This window comes from Oncorhynchus gorbuscha, linkage group LG19 (genome assembly GCF_021184085.1).
Source record: "Oncorhynchus gorbuscha isolate QuinsamMale2020 ecotype Even-year linkage group LG19, OgorEven_v1.0, whole genome shotgun sequence".
Lineage (NCBI taxonomy): Eukaryota > Metazoa > Chordata > Actinopteri > Salmoniformes > Salmonidae > Oncorhynchus > Oncorhynchus gorbuscha.
In genome coordinates, this window is record NC_060191.1 from 76,107,723 (window position 1) to 76,132,510 (window position 24,788).

The following is a 24,788-nucleotide window of genomic DNA, read 5'->3' on the forward strand; positions in this document are numbered from 1 at the left end:
CGTTTCTACTTCACAATAACAGCACTTACCGCTGACCGGGGCAACTCTAGCAGGCCAGAAATTTGAAATACTGACTTGTTGGAAAGGTGGCATCCTATGACAGTGCCAAGTTGAAAGTCACTGAGCTCTTCAGCAAGACCATTCTACTGCCAATGTTTGTCTATGGAGATTGCATGGCCGTGTGCTTGATTTTATACACCTGTTATCAATGGGTGTGGCTGAAATAGCCGAATCCACTCATTTGAAAGCGTGTCCACATACTTTTGTATCAGCCAGATCCTAACTGGGATTTCTAATTTGATGTTCCTTTTGATGGCTCCTCTTGACTCTCAGATTGTTCACAGCCTTGTGGAAGTTACCTGTGGTGTTGATGTTTTAGGCCGAGGTAGGTGTATTTGTGTTGCTCTAGGGCAACAGTGTCTCGATGGAATTTATGTTTGTGGTCCTGCTATCTGGACCTTACTGTCAGGGCCCAGGTCTGATGGAATCTATACAGAAGATCTAGGTGCTGCTGTAGGCCCTCTTTAGTTGGGGACAGGAACACCAGATCATCAGTAGACATTTGACTTCATTCAGATTCTAGCAGGGGGAGGCCGGGTGCTGCAGACTTTTCTAGTGCCCGCGTCAATTAGTTGACATATATGTTGAAGAGGGTGGGGCTTAAGCTGTATCCCTGACACATCCCCCGGCCGTGAGGGAATACGTCTGTGTTTATTGCCAATTTTAACACATTGTTTGTGGAAATTGATTTCCCCCCACCCCCCCAAAAAAACTGCTTTCCATCAGTTTATACAGCAGACCCTCGTGCCTAATTGAGTCAATAGCTTTTTAAAAAACAAAGCATGAGAATACTTTGGTTTGTTTAGGATTGTTTTTTTAAAATTATTTTTAATTAAGGTTTGCCAGGTGAATACATGGTCTGTGATACGGTATTCTGGTAAGAAGCCAATTTGTCATTTTGTTTTCACTGAGGAAATGATGGTGTTGATGATACTGCTGTTGATGATACTGCAGAGGATATCCCTGAGGTTGTTGTTGACGCAGACTCCACAGTTCATTCAATGGAATTGGAGAATCCATTGCGTTCTGGTAGTCTTTAACAGTTGATTCTAAGTTTAGTAAATGAGCATGTATAATATATTTTAGCTCTGGGTTCTTTGTTACAGGGCCGAATAGGTTGAAGAAGTGGTTTATCCCATTACATACATCTCCATTTTGTATTAGATAACTATTTTGTGTTGTGTATTCAGTGTTTCACAGAAGTGACTTGATACTCTGGAATCTTCCATCTCTCTAGCTAGGTTTCCACGGCAACAGATTTCCATGTAAATATTCTAAAATCTGGATAAAGACAATATGTGCATTTCCCCACCTGTGGTGCTTCCTGCTGTTCCCACCAAACGGACTTGTTGCGTGATGGAAGAAGTGCACAAAATTAACTTTTCCGTTTAAGTTTTCATTTACCGAATAAAAATCGAAAATTCGATGTGTTTCCATCTCATTTTGAACCTTACCGGTAGTTTTGACACAAAAACTTTGCGCTAAATATGAAATGTGCCTCTTCCGGTCTTGGCCCGTGCGCTCTTTCCAACGTCTCTCAGATACAGTGCAGGTTGTCTTAGTCTACATGATAATGACATTATTATGGGTAAAAGAGAGAATATTAGTCAAACAGCAGCCAAGCATCGATCATCGTGTCATCAGAATAAGACCCAAGATATTTATAAAAAGGAGAATCCAGCTCGTCACCTTTCACCACCCTGTGAAGTTCATGATATATTATAAATAATCTGTAGCCTAATAAACTACCTGGTTTCCCGAGTGGTAGTGGGAGGACCACACAGCATATTATCGCGTGATTTCAAGTTTACTTCAATATGATGTTGATATAAAAACCATCTGTGCGTAAAGGTATTTCCACAGCCATTTCGTGCGTTATTCATTTTACAGACTCAAAAAGATCCTTACCATGTCGAACGAACAAATTATCTGTAGGCATGTATAAAATTGTACCCGAAACTTCCTGTCTCCATCACAGCTGTCGTGACTTATTTATTTTAACGGGGATGACTTTACTCACGTAAAACTCTGTGAATGGAAACGTGGTTATTGAGCTGTTTTCCGATATGCTGTTCTTTCCATTGGTCGCAGTGTGCTTCCGCACTGATTCCCCATAGTAGTAAATGGACCTGCGTTCTGGTTTTCTGGGTCCGTGTTTTTGGTTGGATATATTTCTCAATGTATTTCTTATGTTTTATCGCTCTTCATCAAACCATTTCTCATTGCTACTAATTTTCTTATTTAAAATAAAGTACATTTAAAAAGTGATATGTTAAATATACTTTTCAGGCTTTCTACTGCTAAGTTTACACCATCGCTAATGCAGGGAAACATTTTGGCCAGGAAGTTCTGTCTGTCTCTCTCTCGTCCACAGATGAGTTCACATCTATCGATGTGTGACTGATCTGATCTTTATTCTCTCAATGTAGCTCTTACCAGCAGAGGGGGAGAGAATGAAAGAAGAGAGATGGACAGGAGGTGATATCTGATCTGACCACATGCAGTTACATTACAGCACCATTCATACCTATCAGACGTAGTGCTTCTCTAGGAGTCTACAGCACCATTCATACCTATCAGATGTAGTGCTTCTCTAGGAGCCTACATCACCATTCATACCTATCAGATGTAGTGCTTCTCTAGGAGTCTATCAGACACCATTCATCTCTAGGAGCCTATCAGATGTAGTGCTTCTCTAGGAGCCTATCAGATGTAGTGCTTCTCTAGGAGTCTATCAGACGTGGTGCTTCTCTAGGAGCCTACAGCACCATTCATACCTATCAGATGTAGTGCTTCTCTAGGAGTCTACAGCACCATTCATACCTATCAGAGGTAGTGCTTCTCTAGGAGCCTATCAGACGTAGTGCTTCTATAGGAGCCTACAGCACCATTTGGTAGGTGACTCCTGTAATAACTTGCTCAGAGCAAACTGGTGATGAAAAGGCAGACTGTGTCTGTGCATGTAGAGAGGATCTGTGTGTGTGTGTGTGTGTGTGTGTGTGTGTGTGTGTGTGTGTGTGTGTGTGTGTGTGTGTGTGTGTGTGTGTGTGTGTGTGTGTGTGTGTGTGTGTGTGTGTGTGTGTGTGTGTGTGTGTGTGTGTGTGTGTGTGTGTTCTCTCCAACAGCATTCCATTGTGCGAACAATTGATAATCATTCACTCATTTAACGTTCCCTTGAGAACAAACACATCCTCTCGGAAAAACTGATGTCTTACTCATTTCAATGTAAGGAAATGAGGTAGGCTACTAATGTGGTAGGGCTGGGTGTGAGGGGACACACGGCTGTGTGTGTGTTAGTGTTTCCACTGCAAGGGAACACCATGTTTTTCCAGACATGCTCTTACAATTAAATTTTTTATTTAACCTTTATTTAACGAGGCAAAACAGTTAAGAACAAATTCCTATTTACCATGACGGCCTACAGGGGCTGGGATAAAAATTTAAAAAACACACAACACGACATAGAGAGACCTAAGACAACAACATAGCATGGCATTAACACATGACAATAAGGCATGGTCGCAACACAGCATGGTCGCAACACAGCATGGTCGCAACACAGCATGGTCGCAACACAGCATGGTCGCAACACAGCATGGTCGCAACACAGCATGATCGCAACACAGCATGATCGCAACACAGCATGGTCGCAACACAGCATGGTAGCAACACAGCATGGTAGCAACACAGCATGGTCGCAACACAGCATGGTCGCAACACAGCATGGTCGCAACACAGCATGGTAGCAACATGACAACAACACAGCATGATCGCAACACAGCATGGTCGCAACACAACATGGTAGCACCACAACATGGTAGCACCACAACATGGTAGCACCACAACATGGTAGCAACACAACATGTTAGCAGCACAACATGGTAGCAACACAACATGACAACAACAACACAACATGACAACAACAACACAACATGGCAGCAACACAACATGACAACAACATGGCAGCAACACAACATGGCAGCAACACAACATGGTAGCAACACAACATGGTAGCAACACAGCATGGTAGCAACACAGCATGGTAGCAACACAGCATGGTAGCAACACAACATGGTAGCAACACAGCATGGTAGCAACACAACATGACAACAACATGGCAGCAACACAACATGGTAGCAACACAGCATGGTAGCAACACAGCATGCTAGCAACACAGCATGGTAGCAACACAGCATGGTCGCAACACAGCATGGTCGCAACACAGCATGGTCGCAACACAGCATGGTCGCAACACAACATGGTCGCAACACAACATGGTAGCAACACAACATGGTAACAACACAGCATGGTCGCAACACAGCATGGTAACAACACAGCATGGTCGCAACACAGCATGGTAGCAACACAACATGACAACAACATGGAAGCAGCACTGTAGCTCAGTTGGTAGAGCATGGCGCTTGTAACGCCAGGGTAGTGGGTTCGATCCCCGGGACCACCCATACGTAGAATGTATGCACACATGACTGTAAGTCGCTTTGGATAAAAGCGTCTGCTAAAATGGCATATATTATATTATATATTAACATGGTACAAACATTATTGGTCACAGACAACAGCAAAAAGGGCAAGAAGGTAGAGACAACAATACATCACGCTAAGCAGCCACCACTGTCAGTAAGAGGTTCCATGATTGAGTCTTTGAATGGAGAGTTTGAGATAAAACTGTCCAGTTTGAGTGTTTGTTGCAGCTCGTTCCAGTCGCGAGCAACAGCGAACTGAAAAGACGAGCGACACAGGGGTGTGTGTGCTTTGGGGACCGTTAACAGAATGTGACTGGCAGAACGGGTGTTTTATGTGAAGGATGAGGGCTGCAGTGGGTATCTCAGATAGGGGGGAGTGAACAGGTGTTGTATGTGGAGGATGAGGGCTGCAGTGGGTATCTCAGATAGGGGGGAGTGAACAGGTGTTGTATGTGGAGGATGAGGGCTGCTATCTCAGATAGGGGGAGTGAACAGGTGTTGATGTGGATGAGGGCTGCAGAGATATCTCAGATAGGGGGGAGTGAACAGGTGTTGTATGTGAAGGATGAGGGCTGCAGTAGATATCTCAGATAGGAGGGAGTGAACAGGTGTTGTATGTGAAGGATGCGGGCTGCAGTAGATATCTCAGATAGGGGGGAGTGAACAGGTGTTGTATGTAGAGGATGAGGGCTGCAGTAGATATCTCAGATAGGGGGGAGTGAACAGGTGTTGTATGTGGAGGATGAGGGCTGCAGTAGATATCTCAGATAGGGGGGAGTGAACAGGTGTTGTATGTGGAGGATGAGGGCTGCAGTAGATATCTCGGATAGGGGGGAGTGAGGTCTAAGAGGGTTTTATAAATAAACATCAACCAGTGGGTCTTGCGACGGGTTTACAGAGACGACCATCTTACAGAGGAGTATAGAGTGCAGTGATGTGTCCTATAAGGAGCATTGGTGGAAAATCTGATTGCAGAATGGTAAAGAACATCTAGCCGCGAGAGAGCACCCTTACCTGCCAATCTATAAATGCTTTCTCTATAATCTCGCATGGGTAGGATGGTCATCTGAATCAGGGTTAGTTTGGTAGCAGGAGTGATTACGATAGAGGAAACAAAGTCTAGATTTAACTCTAGCCTGCAGCTTTGATATGTGCTGAGAGAAGGACAGTATACCGTCTAGCCATACTCCCAAGTACTTGCATGAGGTGACTACCTCAAGCTCTAAACCCTCAGAGGTAGTAATCACACCTGTGGGGAGAGGGGCATTCTCCTTACCAAACCACATGACCTTTGTTTTGGAGGAGTTCAGAACAAGGTTAAGGGCAGAGAAAGATTGTTGAACACTAAGAAAGCTTTGTTGTAGAGCGTTTAACACAAAATCCGGGGAGGAGCTAGCTGAGTTTAAGACTGTATCAACTGCATATAAATGGATGAGAGAGCTTCCTACTTCCTGAGCTATGTTGTGGATGGAAATTAAGAAGAGCGTGGGGCCTAGGATCGAGCCTTAGGGTACTCCCTTGGTGACAGGCAGTAGCTGAAACAGCAGATGTTCTGACTTTATACACTGCACTCTTTGAGAGAGGTCGTTAGCAAACCAGCCCAAAGCCCCCTCAGAGACACCAATACTCCTTATCCGGCCCACCAGAATGGAATGGTCTACCGTATCAAAAGCTTTGGCCAAGTCAATAACAATAGAAGCACAACATTGCTTAGAATCAAGGGCAATGGTGACATCACTGAGGACCTTTAAGGTTGCAGTGACACTTCCAGAACTTGAGCAGAAACCAGATTCCATAGCAGAGAGAATACTATAGACATCAAGAGAGCCAGTCAGTTGATTATTGACAAGTTTTTCCAACACCTTTGATGAACAGGGCAAAATAGAAATAGGCCTGTAACAGTTAGGATCAGATTGATCTCCCCCTTTAAATAAAGGATGCACTGTGGCTGCCTTCCAAGCAATGGGAACCTCCCCAGAGAGAAGAGACAGGTTAAACAGGTCAGATATAGGCTTGGCGATGATAGGAGCAGCAACCTTAAAGACGAAACAGTCTAAACCATCTGACCCAGATGTGTTTTTGGGGGTCAAGTTTAATAAGGAGCTCCTTTAGCACCTCGGACTCAGTGACCGCCTGCAGGGAGAAACTTTGTAGCAGCGCAGGGGAAAAAGAGGGAGGAGCATCGGGGATAGTCACATTAGAAGGGGTGGGGGATGAGGAGATGTTGGACGGACAAGGAGGCGTGGCTGAGTCAAAGAGGAATCCTGATGTGATGAAGTGGTGATTAAAGAGCTCAGCCATGTGCCTCTTGTCAGTAACAACCACATCATCAACATTAAGGGATATGGGCCATGTCCCAGGACTACCTGACATGAGGACTCCTTGCTGTCCCCAGTCCACCTGGCCATGCTCCTGCTCCAGTTTCAACTGTTCTGCCTTACTATTATTCAACCATGCTGGTCATTTATGAACATTTGAACATCTTGGCCACGTTCTGTTATAATCTCCACCCGGCACAGCCAGAAGAGGACTGGCCACCCCACATATGCTCTCTCTAATTCTCTCTTTCTTTCTCTCTCTCGGAGGACCTGAGCCCTAGGACCGTGCCCCAGGACTACCTGACATGATGGCTCCTTGCTGTCCCCAGTCCACCTGACTGTGCTGCTGCTCCAGTTTCAACTGTTCTGCCTTATTATTATTTGACCATGCTGGTCATTTATGAACATTTGAACATCTTGGTCATGTTCTGTTATAATCTCTACCCGGCACAGCCAGAAGAGGACTGGCCACCCCACATAGCCCGGTTCCTCTCTAGGTTTCTTCCTAGGTTTTGGCCTTTCTAGGGAGTTTTTCCTAGCCACCGTGCTTTTACACCTGCATTGTTTGCTGTTTGGGGTTTTAGGCTGGGTTTCTGTACAGCACTTTGAGATATCAGCTGATGTACGAAGGGCTATATAAATAAATTTGATTTGATTTGATTTGATGGGCAGCTGTGAGGAGAAGTGTTTCTTCTCCAGGTCTTTAACCGTTTTCCAGAACTTCTTGGGGTTAAACCCACAGAAAGAGAACTGATCCTTGAAGTAACTAACTTTGGCCTTCCGGATAGCCTGAGTGCACTTATTTCTCATTTGCCTGAACGAGAGCCAGTCAGCCTGAGTATGCCTGTGCAGAGCCTTTCTCCAAATGCAATTCTTGAGGTGGAGTAACTCTGCAAGATCACGGTCGAACCAGGGGCTGAACCTGTTTTTAATTCTCATTTTCTTTATGGGGGCATGTTTGTTAGTAAAACCACTGAAAATATTTTTAAAAATAAGGTCCAAGTGTCTTCGACGGAGGGGGATCACGCTGATTCTATACCAATTTACAGAAGCCAGGTCATGCTAATTTATTTTCTTTTAGCAAGTGTCTATGACAAATCAGGACAGGTCATTTCACTGAACAGCCATTACAAACACAGCTGTAATACTGATCACTAAGGTCATTACAGAAAAAGCCAGACTGATATTTGTGAGGATAACATCGAGGATGTTTGGGTGTTTGGAGTCATACCTTGTGGGATTGGTAATTATCTGAGAAAGATTTAGGGAGTCCCATTGATTTAGGACTTGGTCAGGTGGTTTAAGCCTGTCCCAGTTTAGGTCGCCTGGCAAGACAAATTCAGACTTCGTGTAAGGGGCCAGGAGAGAGCTCAGGGCAGGTAGGGTACAAGCTGATGGAGGACGATAACACCCAGCAACAGTCACCCAGCAACAGTCACCCAGCAACAGTCACCCAGCAACAGTCAACAAAGAGCTGTTTGAAAGTTTAATGCTTAAAACCAGCAAATCAAATTGTTTGAGGACAGACTTGGTGGAGACAACTGATCACTGAAGGTGATCCTTGGTAAAGATTGCCACTCCACCACCTTTGGAAGATCTGTCTTCTCCAAAAAGGTTATAACCAGGAAGGTTAACATCAGTGGTCAAAACACTCTTCCTGAACCACGTCTCAGTAATGACCAACACATCTGGATTGGAGCTGGGAACCCACACTTTCAATGGATCCATTTTAGGTAATAAGCTTCTACTGTTAACGTGCAGAAACCCCAGGCTTTTACGAGAGCAGAAATCAGTGAAGCAGATATCGGAGCCCAAGTCAGAATTGGGGCTAGCAACAGTAGATGGTCCTGGGTGTACATGCACATTTCCAGATATCATCAGCAGTAATATAATCAGGGCACGGCAGAGGACAGGGAGAGATCTGCAGTGCTGATCTATGACATCTGAATGTGCATGAGATGGCAACAAGATCATATTGTACAGCTATTTCATCAGGTGACATGAATACCAAGCCGGCGAGAGGTGGTTAGAACAGGATGGGAGGGCAAAGAGTATGTGTAACCAATAGAGTCCAGAGTGTGGAAACAAACATAGTTAATCCCACGATTGGGTAAACAAGAAAGTTCATAGTCAACAAAGCATGCAGGAGTCATGAGGCAAATAGCAAAATGCACAAAAAATATATATATAACGACTTGGGGCCATTGTAAGTTCAGATTCACTCGCCCCAACAGTGCCTGGGTGCTGGAGGCAGGCGAAAGCTCGGGAGAGAGGGGAGAGTATGGTGGGGGTACCTGTACCAGACAGGGGGAGACAGGCCAGGGAGAGAGGGGAGAGTATGGTGGGGGTACCTGTACCAGACAGGGGGAGACAGACCAGGGAGAGAGGGAGAATGTGGTGGGGGTACCTGTACCAGACAGGGGAGTGTGGTGGGGGTACCTGTACCAGACAGGGTGAGTGTGGTGGGGGTACCTGTACCAGACAGGGGGAGTGAGGTGGGGGTACCTGTACCAGACAGGGGAGTGCGGTGGGGGTACCTGTACCAGACAGGGGGAGTGTGGTGGGGGTACCTGTACCAGACAGAGGGAGTGTGGTGGGGGTACCTGTACCAGACAGGGGGAGTGTGGTGGGGGTACCTGTACCAGACAGGGGGAGTGTGGTGGGGTTACCTGTACCAGACAGGGGGAGACAGGTCAGGGCAGATGGTGAACAGATCGCCAGGTGGAATCCTAGCAGCAGGCAGTGGGAGTTGGTGTCGGACCCACTTGGGAGAAGCTGTTATTTCTGGAGTCAGATTTCTTGTAGAAAATGGAATGGTCTTTGAACAGACTCCCGTCGTTTGTTGGGCTCAAAGGCTATGGCACCTCTCACTTCACACCTCAGGGCTAATTCACGTTGTATCTGGTCTGTCTCAGTTCCAGTTGGATGGTGTCCTCAGGTCTCTACTGTTTGTTTGCCAAAGCACCCTCTGTACAGCTTGAAAAAATGGAATCCTTGCAAGTGGTAATATTTCCAGGTAATTTTGTCCAAAATTAGGTTGTAGGGTTGGAGTTTTGAATCTGGAGTGAAGGTTATGCTGTGGAGGGTAACGTCCTATATGTGTCCCTGCCGAAAAAAATATATATATAAAATAGTAGACTGTAGTTTCCAGACAATATACTGTAGTTTCCAGACAATATACTGTAGTATCTAGATAATATACTGTAGTTTCTAGATAATATACCGTAGTTTCTAGATACTATACTGTAGTTTCTAGATAATATACTGTAGTTTCTAGATAATATACTGTAGTTTCTAGATAATATACTGTAGTTTCTAGACAATGCGCTGTAGTTTCTAGATAATATACTGTAGTTTCTAGACAATGCGCTGTAGTTTCTAGATAATATACTGTAGTTTCTAGATAATATACTGTAGTTTCTAGATAATATACTGTAGTTTCTAGATAATATACTGTAGTTTCTAGATAATATACTGTAGTTTATAGATAATATACTGTAGTTTATAGATAATACACTGTAGTTTATAGATAATACACTGTAGTTTATAGATAATATACTGTAGTTTATAGATAATATACTGTAGTTTCTAGATACTATACTGTAGTTTCTAGATAATATACTGTAGTTTCTAGATAATGCACTGTAGTTTCTAGATAATATACTGTAGTTTCTAGATAATGCAATGTAGTTTCTAGATAATATACTGTAGTTTCTAGATAATATACTGTAGTTTCTAGATAATATACTGTAGTTTCTAGATAATATACTGTAGTATCTAGATAATATACTGTAGTATCTAGATAATATACTGTAGTTTATAGATAATATACTGTAGTTTCTAGACAATATACTGTAGTTTCTAGATAATATACTGTAGTTTCTAGATAATATACTGTAGTTTCTAGATAATGCACTGTAGTTTCTAGATAATATACTGTAGTTTCTAGATAATATACTGTAGTTTCTAGATAATATACTGTAGTTTCTAGATAATATACCGTAGTTTCTAGATACTATACTGTAGTTTCTAGATAATATACTGTAGTTTCTAGATAATATACTGTAGTTTCTAGATAATATACTGTAGTTTCTAGATAATATACTGTAGTTTCTAGATAATATACTGTAGTTTCTAGATACTATACTGTAGTTTCTAGATAATATACTGTAGTTTCTAGATAATATACTGTAGTTTCTAGATAATATACTGTAGTTTCTAGATAATATACAGTAGTTTATAGATAATATACTGTAGTTTCTAGATAATATACTGTAGTTTCTAGATAATATACTGTAGTATCTAGATGATGCACTGTAGACAGACTGGCAGACAGACTGGCAGACAGACTGGCAGACAGACTGGCAGACAGACAGACAGACAGACAGACAGACAGACAGACAGACAGACAGACAGACAGACAGGCAGGCAGTGTTCAGTTGGGTGTAATATGCATAATGTTGCAGACAGACAGACAGGCAGACAGACAGATGGGTGTAATATGCATAATGTTGCAGACAGACAGACAGACAGACAGACAGACAGACAGACAGACAGACAGACAGACAGACAGACAGACAGACAGACAGACAGACAGACAGACAGACAGACAGACAGACAGACAGACAGACAGACAGACAGACAGACAGACAGACAGACAGACAGACAGACAGACAGACAGACAGACAGACAGTTGGGTGTAATATGCATAATGTTGCAGACAGACAGACAGGCAGGCAGGCAGACAGTTGGGTGTAATATGCATAATGTTGCAGACAGACAGACAGGCAGGCAGTGTTCAGTTGGGTGTAATATGCATAATGTTGCAGACAGACAGTGTTCAGGTGGGTGTAATATGCATAATGTTGCAGACAGACAGATAGACAGACAGGGTTCAGTTGGGTGTAATATGCATAATGTTGCAGACAGGCAGTGTTCAGGTGGGTGTAATATGCATAATGTTGCAGACAGAATTGTATGCATAGACCTGAAATCCCACTGACTTATTGTTGAGTATCACAGCTGTTCTATGCTGGGTCCCTATACATCTAGCTGTGTGTTCTGTGTATGTAGAGAGTCTCCTGTCACTACAAAATGGCACTAGAACATGTTGACAATTCATTGACGGATTTCTTCTGCAGCAGTGTGTTCGTGTCTTTCTAGAGACATGTTTACAATTTACGTTTCAGTGTGTTCGTGTCTTTCTAGAGACATGTTTACAATTTGTTTCATTGCTGGTTTTCTTTTTTTTTCCACAGAAGTCTTTTGAAGGAGTCAGAGTGGTGACTGTTTCAGAGAGGGAAGACGTCAGACCAGAGCTTTAACGACATAAAACAGACCGTACAGTAACATCCAGTACCATCCTCGAAGAGGCCCGGCTGAAGAAGAGGTCTCAGAGGAGAAGAGTTCACATTAAAACACAGGAAACACCTGCTCCCGGGTTCACCTTTAAGAAACACAAACACACATTCTCACACACACACACTCACAGGGAGTTTACAGAACTCCCTCACATTCCTCAAAGGTAGATAATTTCCTCTTGAAGGACAACAATCAACCAATCAGCTAATCATTCAGCCAGTCAGCCAATCATTCAGCCAGTCAGCCAATCAGGATGTCTCGTTGGGGCCGTAAGGATGTGAAGAAGACTCCTGAGGTGATCAGGACCGTAACAGAGGGGCTGAAGTCTCTGTACCGTCAGAAGCTCCTCCCCCTGGAGCAGTACTATGGTTTCCATGACTTCCACTCCCCCTCTCTGGAGGACGCAGACTTTGACAACAAACCCATGGTGCTGGTGGTGGGGCAGTACTCCACTGGCAAGACTACGTTCATCAAGTAAGATATTATACACAGTAAGATGTTATACACAGTAAGATGTTATACACAGTAAGATATTATACACAGTAAGATATTATACACAGTAAGATGTTATACACAGTAAGATGTTATACACAGTAAGATATTATACACAGTAAGATATTATACACAGTAAGATGTTATACACAGTAAGATGTTATACACAGTAAGATATTATACACAGTAAGATATTATACACAGTAAGATATTATACACAGTAAGATATTATACACAGTAAGATGTTATACACAGTAAGATATTATACACAGTAAGATGTTATACACAGTAAGATGTTATACACAGTAAGATATTATACACAGTAAGATATTATACACAGTAAGATGTTATACACAGTAAGATGTTATACACAGTAAGATATTATACACAGTAAGATATTATACACAGTAAGATGTTATACACAGTAAGATGTTATACACAGTAACGTTTATATACAGTAAGGTTTATATACAGTAAGATATTATATACAGTAAGATGTTATACAGAGTAAGATATTATACACAGTAAGATATTATACACAGTAAGATTTATATACAGTAAGATATTATACACAGTAAGATATTATACACAGTAAGATGTTATACACAGTAAGATATTATACACAGTAAGATATTATACACAGTAAGATGTTATACACAGTAAGATATTATACACAGTAAGATATTATACACAGTAAGATGTTATACACAGTAAGATGTTATACACAGTAAGATATTATATACAGTAAGATATTATACACAGTAAGATATTATACACAGTAAGATGTTTTAAGATTTATTAAGTAAGATATTAAAAAGATGTTAAACAGTAAGATATTATACACAGTAAGATATTATACAGTAAGATGTTATAACTGTAAGATATTATACACAGTAAGATATTATACACAGTAAGATGTTATACACAGTAAGATATTAAATGGCAGTAATATTATAACAGTAAGATGTTATACAAGTAAGATGTTATTACAGTAACAATACAGTAAGGTTTATATGACAGAAGAAAATAAGTAAGATGTTATACAGAGTAAGATATTAAAACATAACATTCTGTTTGCAAAAGGCACTATATTCAGTAAGATATTATATACAGTAAGATGTTATACAGAGTAAGGCTTATATTCAGTGCCTTCAGAGAGTATTCACACCCATTGACTTTATCCACACTTTGTCGTGTTACAGCCTGATTACATTGAGATTTATTTTGGCACTGGCCTACACACAATACCCTATAATGTTGAAGTGAAATTATGTTTTGTAGAATTGTTTTGTTTATTAATAATAAAAAAATGAAAATGAATAGTGCTAAGTACAGGCAACTCAGTCCTGAGAGGAAAAACTGCTCAGTCTGATTTCACCATGAGGCCAATGGTGATTTTAAACCAGTTACATGGTTAAATGGCTGTAATAGGAGAACTGAGGATGGATCAACAACATGGTAGTTACTCCACAATAATAACCTAAATGACAGAGTGAAAAGAAGGAAGCCTGTACAGAATACAAATATTCCAAAACATACATTCTGTTTGCAAAAAGGCACTAAAGTAAAACTGCAAAAAATGTGGCAATTTATGTCCTGAATACAAAGCGTTATGTTTGGGGCAAATCCAACACAACACATCACTGAGTACCAGTCTTTATATTTTCAAGCATGGTGGCGGCTGCATCATGTTATGTGTATGCTTGTCATTGGCAAGGACTAGGATAAAAAGAAAATGAATAGTGCTAAGTACAGGCAAAGTCCTAGGGGAAAACCTGATTGTCTGCTTTCCAACAGACACTGGGAGATGAATTCACCTTTCAGCAGGACAATAACCTAGAACACATCTACACTGGGAGATGAATTCACCTTTCAGCAGGACAATAACCTAAAACACAGCTACACTGGGAGATGAATTCACCTTTCAGCAGGACAATGACCTAGAACACATCTACACTGGGAGATGAATTCACCTTTCAGCAGGACAATAACCTAAAACACATCTACACTGGGAGATGAATTCACCTTTCAGCAGGACAATAACCTAGAACACATCTACACTGGGAGATGAATTCACCTTTCAGCAGGACAATAACCTAAAACACATCTACACTGGGAGATGAATTCACCTTTCAGCAGGACAATAACTTAAAACACATCTACACTGGGAGATGAATTCACCTTTCAGCAGGACAATAACCTAAAACACATCTACACTGGGAGATGAATTCACCTTTCAGCAGGACAATAACCTAAAACACATCTACACTGGGAGATGAATTCACCTTTCAGCAGGACAATAACCTAAAACACATCTACACTGGGAGATGAATTCACCTTTCAGCAGGACAATAACCTAAAACACATCTACACTGGGAGATGAATTCACCTTTCAGCAGGACAATAACCTAAAACACATCTACACTGGGAGATGAATTCACCTTTCAGCAGGACAATAACCTAAAACACAAGGCCAAATTACACTGGAGTTGATTACCAAGAAGGTAGTGAATGTTCTGACTGGACTAGTTACAGTTTTGACTTCAATCAGCATGAAAATGGCTGTCTAGCAATGATCAACAACCATCTTGACAGAGCTGTAAGAATTATCTTAAAGAATAATGTGCAAATATTATACATTCCAGGTGTGCAAAGCTCTTAGAGACTTAACCAGAAAGACTCTCAGCTGGAATCACTCTTAGAGACTTACCCAGAAAGACTCACAGCTGTAATCACTCTTAGAGACTTACCCAGAAAGACTCTCAGCTGGAATCACTCTTAGAGACTTACCCAGAAAGACTCACAGCTGTAATCACTCTTAGACTTACCCAGAAAGACTCACAGCTCTTAGAGACTTACCCGAGAAAGTCTCACAGCTGTAATCACTCTTAGAGACTTACCCAGAAAGACTCACAGCTCTTAGAGACTTACCCAGAAAGACTCACAGCTCTTAGAGACTTACCCAGAAAGACTCACAGATCTTAGAGACTTACCCAGAAAGACTCTCAGCTGCAGTCGCTGCCAAAGGGGATTCTAACATGTATTTAATTATGTAAATAAAATATTGCTGTATCTTCAATAAATTTTCAAAAATGTATAAAAACACGTTTTTCACTTTATCATTCATTATGAGGTATTGTGTGAAGATGGGTGAGAAAGAAAATCAATTTGATCCGTTTTGAATTCAGGGCTGTAACACAGCAAAATGTGGAATAAGTGAAAGGGGTATGAATACTTTGAAGGCCCAGTACAGACAGATGAACCTGTAGTCCATGGTGCTGGTGGTGGGGCTGTAGTCAACTAGCAAGACTACCATTAGCAAGGAAGACTTTTTCCCAGATTATACTGTAGGTATAGGAGTTGTTCCTGAACTACTCCAAACCAGCTTTTATAAATGATAGGAAGGGCCTCAGTCTCCTATGACTGACTCTAGCTACCTGGGCACTATTGACGTAGTACTGCACATCATACCGTGTGTTGTCCTGATTTACTGCTCATATTCATTCTGACCTGGTGACCCTTTGTTGTGTGTAACAGGTATCTGACCTGGTGACCCTTTGTGTGTGTAACAGGTATCTGACCTGGTGACCCTTTGTGTGTGTAACGGGTATCTGACCTGGTGACCCTTTGTGTGTGTAACAGGTATCTGACCTGGTGACCCTTTGTGTGTGTAACAGGTATCTGACCTGGTGACCCTTTGTCGTGTGTAACGGGTATCTGACCTGGTGACCCTTTGTGTTTGTAACAGGTATCTGACCTGGTGACCCTTTGTGTGTGTAACGGGTATCTGACCTGGTGACCCTTTGTGTGTGTAACGGGTATCTGACCTGGTGACCCTTTGTGTGTGTAACAGGTATCTGACCTGGTGACCCTTTGTTGTGTGTAACGGGTATCTGACCTGGTGACCCTTTGTGTGTGTAACAGGTATCTGACCTGGTGACCCTTTGTTGTGTGTAACAGGTATCTGTTGGAGCAGGATATCCCAGGAAGCAGGATAGGGCCAGAGCCCACCACCGACTGTTTCACGGCCATCATGCACGGTGAGGTAGAGGGGGTGATCCCGGGCAACGCTCTCATCGTTGACCCCAACAAACCTTTTCGCAAGCTCAACCCCTTCGGAAACACATTCCTCAACAGGTGAGTACAGAGACGGAATCCAGAATGCACGACGTCGTGTTTTAGAATGTTCTAGAATGCCCTGTCTGAAGGGAGGGGGTTGGAGGAGGGGAGAGAAAGAAGTGTTAGTTTTTTTTTCTTTTTTTTTTCTGCTCTGTGGAATTTCAAGTGTCCGTGCCAAAATTTCAGAGCTGGGAGGGACTTGCCTTATTTGTGGAAAAAATGGAGAAAGGGAGTGATATCTCTGTAGAGAGGGAGAGGTTGGGGGAGAGGTAGTGCACTCAGATATGAGCTGCTATGTGCTCCAGTTCAAAGGCATGGTTAGAGGGCCCCAAAGAGCCACAGCCATGCAGGACTGACTAACAGATGATGTCACAGGGGCCAGGGTAAAGCCGAGCAGACTGGCTGGGCTGAATCACCCTGAGGTATTTTCCACAGCTCTGGTGTGTTTATCCTGTTGTCTGGGATACCCTTTTTCACGGGATTTCCTTCTATTGAGGCGAGCTGGCCTTACTGTTTATGGAACATGGTTTGCTGTGATACTGAAGCCACATCAACAGTAGGAGTCTAACACTACAATTATGGGTAGAAAAGGTACAGTAGATGTAACCTTTAGGCACAGATCTGGGACCAGCCTACACTCCAAAAATCCTAAGCATAACCATCAGGCTAGATCTAGCTACCACAACGTTCTGACACACAAATTACAAAGATCCAAGGAATGGTCTCTCTTTCTTTCTCTCTCTCTCGCTCTCTCTCGCGCTCTCTCTCGCTCTCTCTCTCTCTCGCTCTCTCTCTCGAGCTCTCTCTCTCGAGCTCTCTCTCTCTCGCGCTCTCTCTCTCTCGCTCTCTCTCGAGCTCTCTCTCGCTCTCTCGCGCGCTAGCTCTCTCACGCTCTCTTGCACTCTCTCTCCAGCTCTTTCTCCTGCTCTCTCACGCTCTCTCTCTCTCCCTCTTCCCGGGCTCGCTCTCTCTCTCTCTCTCCCTCTCTCTCTCCCTCTTCCCGGGCTCGCTCTCCCTCTCTCTCTCTCTCTCCCTCTCTCTCTCCCTCTTGCTCTCTCTCTCGCTCTCTCTCTCGCTCTCTCTCTCTTGCTCTCTCTCTCTCTCTTGCTCTCTCTCGTGCTCTCTCTCTTGCTCTCTCTCTCTCTCTCTCTCTCTCTCTCTCTCTCTCTCTCTCTCTCTCTCTCTCTCTCTCTCTCTGCTCTCTCTCTCTCTCTCTCTCTCTCTCTCTCTCTCTCTCTCTCTCTCTCTCTCTCTCTCTCTCTCTCTCTCTCTCTCTCTCTCTCTCTCTCTCTCTCTCTCTCTCGCTCTCTCTCACGCTCTCTACCCCCCCCCCCCTCCTTGGTGGGGTGTGTTTGCCCTTCCTGTCTGGTGAAGCCCTGGTTAAAGCCATCTGAATCAGGAAGTAGCGGTGTTGTTGTTAACGATCATTAGCAGGTCATATTGTTGAGGCTATGACACTGGAGACTGTTTTCCTTCAGGAAGCCCAGAGCATTGAGAGTCCTGCTTCAACACAATGGGTCCTGGGAAGGGAGTAGTCCGACACAGTAGCACAATGAGTCCAGCTCTCAACTCATGATCTGGTTCCTAGATCGCCTTTAGCTGTTACCTTGACTGTGCAGAGAGATTAGTGCTTTCTTTTTTAAATTCTTATTATTAAGATTTCGGTTTTGATTATGTTTTAGACGCATAATAAAACAATAAAAAAACATGAATTGCATTGCATTGTGGGTTAAATGCTGTAACGCATAGTAAAACATGATGGCAGCAACTGTCCATTACTGTTTATCATTTATCAACCATAATTTATTCACTTTACTTTAATTACACATTTCAGTTGTTGTGTATATTACATTAGTTTTATATATATATATTACATTAGTTTTATATATATATATTACATTAGTTTTATATATATATATTACATTAGTTTTATATATATATTTACATTTACATTTAAGTCATTTAGCAGACGCTCTTATTACATTAGTTTTATATATATATATTACATAAGTTTTATATATATATATATATTACATTAGTTTTATATATATATATTACATTAGTTTTATATATATATATTACATTAGTTTTATATATATATTACATTAGTTTTATATATATATATATATTACATTAGTTTTATATATATATAATATATTACATTAGTTTTAGATATATATATATATATTACATTAGTTATATATATATATATTACATTAGTTTTATATATATATATATTACATTAGTTATATATATAATATATTACATTAGTTTTATATATATATATTACATTAGTTTTATATATATATTACATTAGTTTTATATATATATTACATTAGTTTTATATATATATATATATTACATTAGTTTTATATATATATATTACATTAGTTTTATATATATATATTACATTAGTTTTATATATATATTACATTAGTTTTATATATATATATATATTACATTAGTTTTATATATATATAATATATTACATTAGTTTTAGATATATATATATATATTACATTAGTTATATATATATATATTACATTAGTTTTATATATATATATATATTACATTAGTTATATATATAATATATTACATTAGTTTTATATATATATATTACATTAGTTTTATATATATATATATATATTACATTAGTTTTATATATATATATTACATTAGTTTTATATATATATATATTACATTAGTTTTATATATAATATATATTACATTAGTTTTATATATATATTACACAAGTTTGATATATATATATATATTACATTAGTTTTATATATATATATTACATTAGTTTTATATATATATATATTACATTAGTTTTATATATATATATTACATTAGTTTTATATATATATATTACATTAGTTTTATATATATATAATATATTACATTAGTTTTAGATATATATATATATTACATTAGTTTTATATATATATATACACACTGTTCAAAAAAATAAAGGGAACAACAAAATCACACAAAAATTATCAATGGAAATCCAATTTATCAACCCATGGAGGTCTGGATTTGGAGTCACACTCAAAATTAAACACTACAGGCTGATCCAACTTTGATGTAATGTCCTTAAAACAAGTCAAAATGAGGCTCAGTAGTGTGTGTGGGCTCCACGTGCCTGTATGACCTCCCTACAACGTCTGGGCATGCTCCTGATGACTGCCAACTCCTGGACAGTCTGTGGTGCAACGTGGTGGATGGAACGAGACATGATGTCCCAGATGTGCTCAATTGGATTCAGGTCTGGGGAACGGGCGGGCCAGTCCATAGCATCAATGCCTTTCTCTTGCAGGAACTGCTGACACACTCCAGCCACATGAGGTCTAGCATTGTCTTGCATTAGGAGGAACCCAGGGCCAACCACACCAGCATATGGTCTCACAAGGGGTCTGAGGATCTCATCTCGGTAACTAATGGCAGTCAGGCTACCTCTGGCGAGCAAATGGCGCCAGTGGCGTATTTGCCAATCTTGATGTTCTCTGGCAAATGCCAAACGTCCTGCACGGTGTTGGGCTGTAAGCACAACCCCCACCTGTGGACGTCGGGCCCTCATACCACCCTCACGGAGTCTGTTTCTGACCGTTTGAGCAGACACATGCACATTTGTGGCCTGCTGGAGGTCATTTTGCAGGGCTCTGGCAGTGCTCCTCCTTGCACAAAGGCGGAGGTAGCGGTCCTGCTGCTGGGTTGTTGCCCTCCTACGGCCTCCTCCACGTCTCCTGATGTACTGGCCTGTCTTCTGGTAGCGCCTCCATGCTCTGGACACTACGACAGACACAGCAAACCTTCTTGCCACAGCTCACATTGATGTGCCATCCTGGATGAGCTGCACTACCTGAGCCACTTGTGTGGGTTGTAGTAGACTCCATCTCGTGCTACCACTAGAGTGAAAGCACCGCCAGCATTCAAAAGTGACCAAAACATCAGCCAGGAAGCATAGGAACTGAGAAGTGGTCTGTGGTCACCACCTGCAGAACCACTCCTTTATTGGGGGTGTCTTGCTAATTGCCTAGAATTTCCACCTGTTGTCTATTCCATTTGCACAACAGCATGTGAAATTTATTGTCAATCAGTGTTGCTTCCTAAGTGGACAGTTTGATTTCACAGAAGTGTGATTGACTTGGAGTTACATTGTGTTGTTTAAGTGTTCCCTTTATTTTGTTGAGCAGTGTATATATATATACTACTATATATATATATATTACTATCTATACTACTATATATGTATATATATATATATATATTACATGAGTTTTATTTATAATATATTACATTAGTTTTATATATAATATATGACATTAGTTTTATATATAATATATTACACTAGTTTTATATATATATATATATTTATATAATATATTACATACGTTTTATATATATGTAATATATTACATTTGTTATATATAAATATATATATATTACATTAGTTTTATATATATAATATATTATATTAGTTATATATATAATATATTACATTAGTTTTATATATATAATATATTATATTAGTTATATACATAATATATTACATTAGTTTTATATATATAATATATTACATTAGTTTTATATATATAATATATTACATTAGTTCTATATATAATATATTACATTAGTTTTATATATAATATATTACATTAGTTTTATATATAATATATTACATTAGTTTTATATATAATATATTACATTAGTTTTATATATAATATATTACATGAGTTATATATATATATATAATATATTACATTAGTTTTAGTTTTATGTATAATATATTACATTAGTTTTATATATATATAATATATATATATAATATATTACATTAGTTTTAATTTTATGTATAATATATTACATGAGTTATATATATAATATATTACATAAGTTATATATATAATATATTACATTCGTTTTAGTTTTATGTATAATATATTACATTAGTTGTGAAGATAACTGCTCTGTATCCCTCTCCACCGCACCTTCTTCATTTCTCTCTGTCGTCTCCGTGCCCCACACAGACCGGACATATAGGCGCACAATGGATTATGGTACTTGTAGTTAATTACAACGTTTTCTCCGCTAAACTATGTAGATTATTGACCTGTTGGAAACTACAATTCCCTACTACATCACACAGTTCAGCCTTGATCTGATGTATTTTTAGAGAAGCTGTACATTAAGCTCAGACATTTCTTTGGGGGGGGGGTTAATCGCTCAGTATCCTCCATTATCTACATTCATTCCATTGCTGTTAACTGATGGAGCGGTGGACGGGGGGGGGGGGGATTTAGTGGAATATTTGGAAAGCTGCCCTGACCTGAGGAGAACCTGTAGGTAAATTATTGATGCTAGATGCTACTCTAACTTTTCCATGTTATGTTACTGTGTTATGGTGTTATGTTATTGTTTTATGGTGTTATGTTATTGTTTTACAGTGGCTGGTCAAAGTATTCACACAAAGTATTCATTGTTGCCTTACAACCTGGAATTAAAATATAAACCCCACAAAATCTATCATTTGATTTACACAACATGCCTACCACTTTAAAGATGCAAAATATGTTTTATTGTGTAACAAACAAGAAATTTAACAAACAAGACAAAAAAAACAGAACTTGAGTGTGCATAACTATTCACCTCCCTCAATACTTTGTAGAGCCAGCTTTTGCAGCAATTACAGCTGCAAGTCTCTTGGGGTATGTCTCTATGAGCTTGGCACATCTAGCCACTGGGATTTTTGCCCATTCTTCAAGGCAAAACTGCTCCAGCTGCTTCAAGTTGGATGGGTTTCTCTGGTGAACAGCAATCTTTAAGTCATACCACAGATTCTCAATTGGATTGGAGGTCTGGACTTTGACTAGGCCATACCAAGACATTTAAATGTTTCCCCTTAAACCAATCGAGTGTTACTTTAGCAGTATGCTTAGGGTCATTGTCCTGCTGGAAGGTGAACCTCCATCGTGGTCTCAAATCTCTGGTGGACTGAAAAAGGTTTCCCTCAAGAATTTCCCTATATTTAGCACCATCCATCATTCCTTCAATTCTGACAATTCTTCTGTTTCCCTGCAGATGAAAAACATCCCCACAGCATGATACTTCCACCACCATAATTCACTGTGGGGATGGGGTTCTCGGGGTGAGGAGTGGTGTTGGGTTTGTGCCGGACATAGCATTTTTCTTGATGGACAAAAAGCTCAATTTTAGTCTCATCTGACCAGAGTACCTTCTTCCATATGCTTGGGGAGTCTCCCACATGCCTTTTAGCAAACACCAAATGTGTTTGCATATTTTTTTCTTTAAGCATTGGCTTTTTTCTGGCCACTCTTCCCTAAAGCTCTATGGAGTGCACGGCTTTAAAGTGGTCCTATGGACAGAATCTCCAATCTCCGCTGTGGAGCTTTGCAGCTCTTTCAAGGTTGTCTTTGGTCGCTTGTTGCCTCTCTGATTAATGCCCTTCTTGTCTGGTCCGTGAGGTTTGGTGGGCAGCCCTCTCTTGGCAGGTTTGTTGTGGTGTCATATACTTTACATTTATTGATAATGGATGTATTGGAGCTCCGTGGGATGTTTATAGTTTCTGATATTATTTTATAACCCAACACTGACCTTTACTTCTCCACAACTTCATCCCAGACCTGTTTGGAGAGCTCTTTGGTCTTCATGGTGCCATTTGCTTGGTGGTGCCCCTTGCTTAGTGGTGTTGCAGACTCTGGGGCCTTTCAGAACAGGTGCATACATACTGAGATCATGTGACACTTAGATGCACACAGGTGGACTTTATTTGGGGCGGCAGGGTAGCCTAGTGGTTGGACTAGTAACCGGAAGGTTGCAAGTTCAAACCCCCGTGCTGACAAGGTAAAAATCTGTCGTTCTGCCCCTGAACAGGCAGTTAACCCACTGTTCCTAGGCCGTCATTGAAAATAAGAATTTGTTCTTAACTGACTCGTCTGGTTAAATAAAGGTAAAATAAAATAAATGTAACTAATTATGTGACTTCTGAAGTTTGTTTACACCAAATCTTATTTAGGGGCTTCATTGCAAAGGGGGTGAAAATAAATGGCCGCTCCACTTTTCAGTTTTTAATTTTTTAGAATTTTTTTAAACAAGTCATTTTTTAAATTTCACTTCAACAATTTGGACTATTGTGTCTGTCCATTACATGAAATCCAAAATAAACATCCATTTAAATTACAGGTTGTAAAGCAAAGAAATAGGAAAAACGCCAAGGGGGATGAATACTTTTGCAAGGCACTGTATGACTGTTGTCATGTCCCTCCCCCTTCTCTGCTGTTGCGCGATAGGTTCCAGTGTGCCCAGCTGCCCAATCAGGTCCTGGAGAGCATCAGCATCATCGACACACCAGGGATCCTGTCAGGAGCGAAGCAGAGGGTGAGCCGAGGTAAGAAGAGGAGGAGGTAGGGGGAGTGGACAGGACAAGGAGAAGAGGAGGTTGGGGGTCACAGACACACCTGGTCTGGTCTGGTCCCTCATCTGTCATGGTCAGCTAAAACAACTACTTCCTCCCTCCTGACCTGGCTAACCGATGTGACCGACCTCCATGCACTGAGGCAAGGAGACAAGGATATAGGGAGACAAGGATATAGGGAGACAAGGATATAGGGAGACAAGGATATAAGGAGACAAGGATATAAGGAGACAAGGATATACGGTGAAAAGGAGACAATGGCATAGGTACAGTGGATACAGTGGGGACACAGGATACACGAGGATACAGTGGGGACGAGGATAGAGGGGGACGAAGATACAGGGGGACGAGGATACAGTGGGGACGAGGATACAGTGGGGACGAGGATACAGTGGGGACGAGGATACAGTGGGACGAGGATACAGTGGGGACGAGGATAGAGGGGGACGAAGATACAGGGGGGGGGACGAGGATACAGGGGGACGAGGATACAGTGGGGACGAGGATACAGTGGGG

At 40.7% G+C, this 24,788-nt stretch overlaps 1 protein-coding gene across 1 annotated transcript in view; it reads left to right on the plus strand.

The window, feature by feature from the left end:
* Positions 1–24,788, plus strand: part of ehd2b (EH-domain containing 2b) — a 37,036-nt gene that overhangs the window by 6,812 nt on the left and 5,436 nt on the right. The window contains exons 2-4 of the mRNA XM_046313415.1: positions 12,121–12,697; positions 16,676–16,852; positions 24,148–24,245. Coding sequence (XP_046169371.1) covers positions 12,477–12,697; positions 16,676–16,852; positions 24,148–24,245 — 496 coding nt within the window. The 5' untranslated portion in view covers positions 12,121–12,476. The remainder of the gene's footprint in view (positions 1–12,120; positions 12,698–16,675; positions 16,853–24,147; positions 24,246–24,788) is intronic.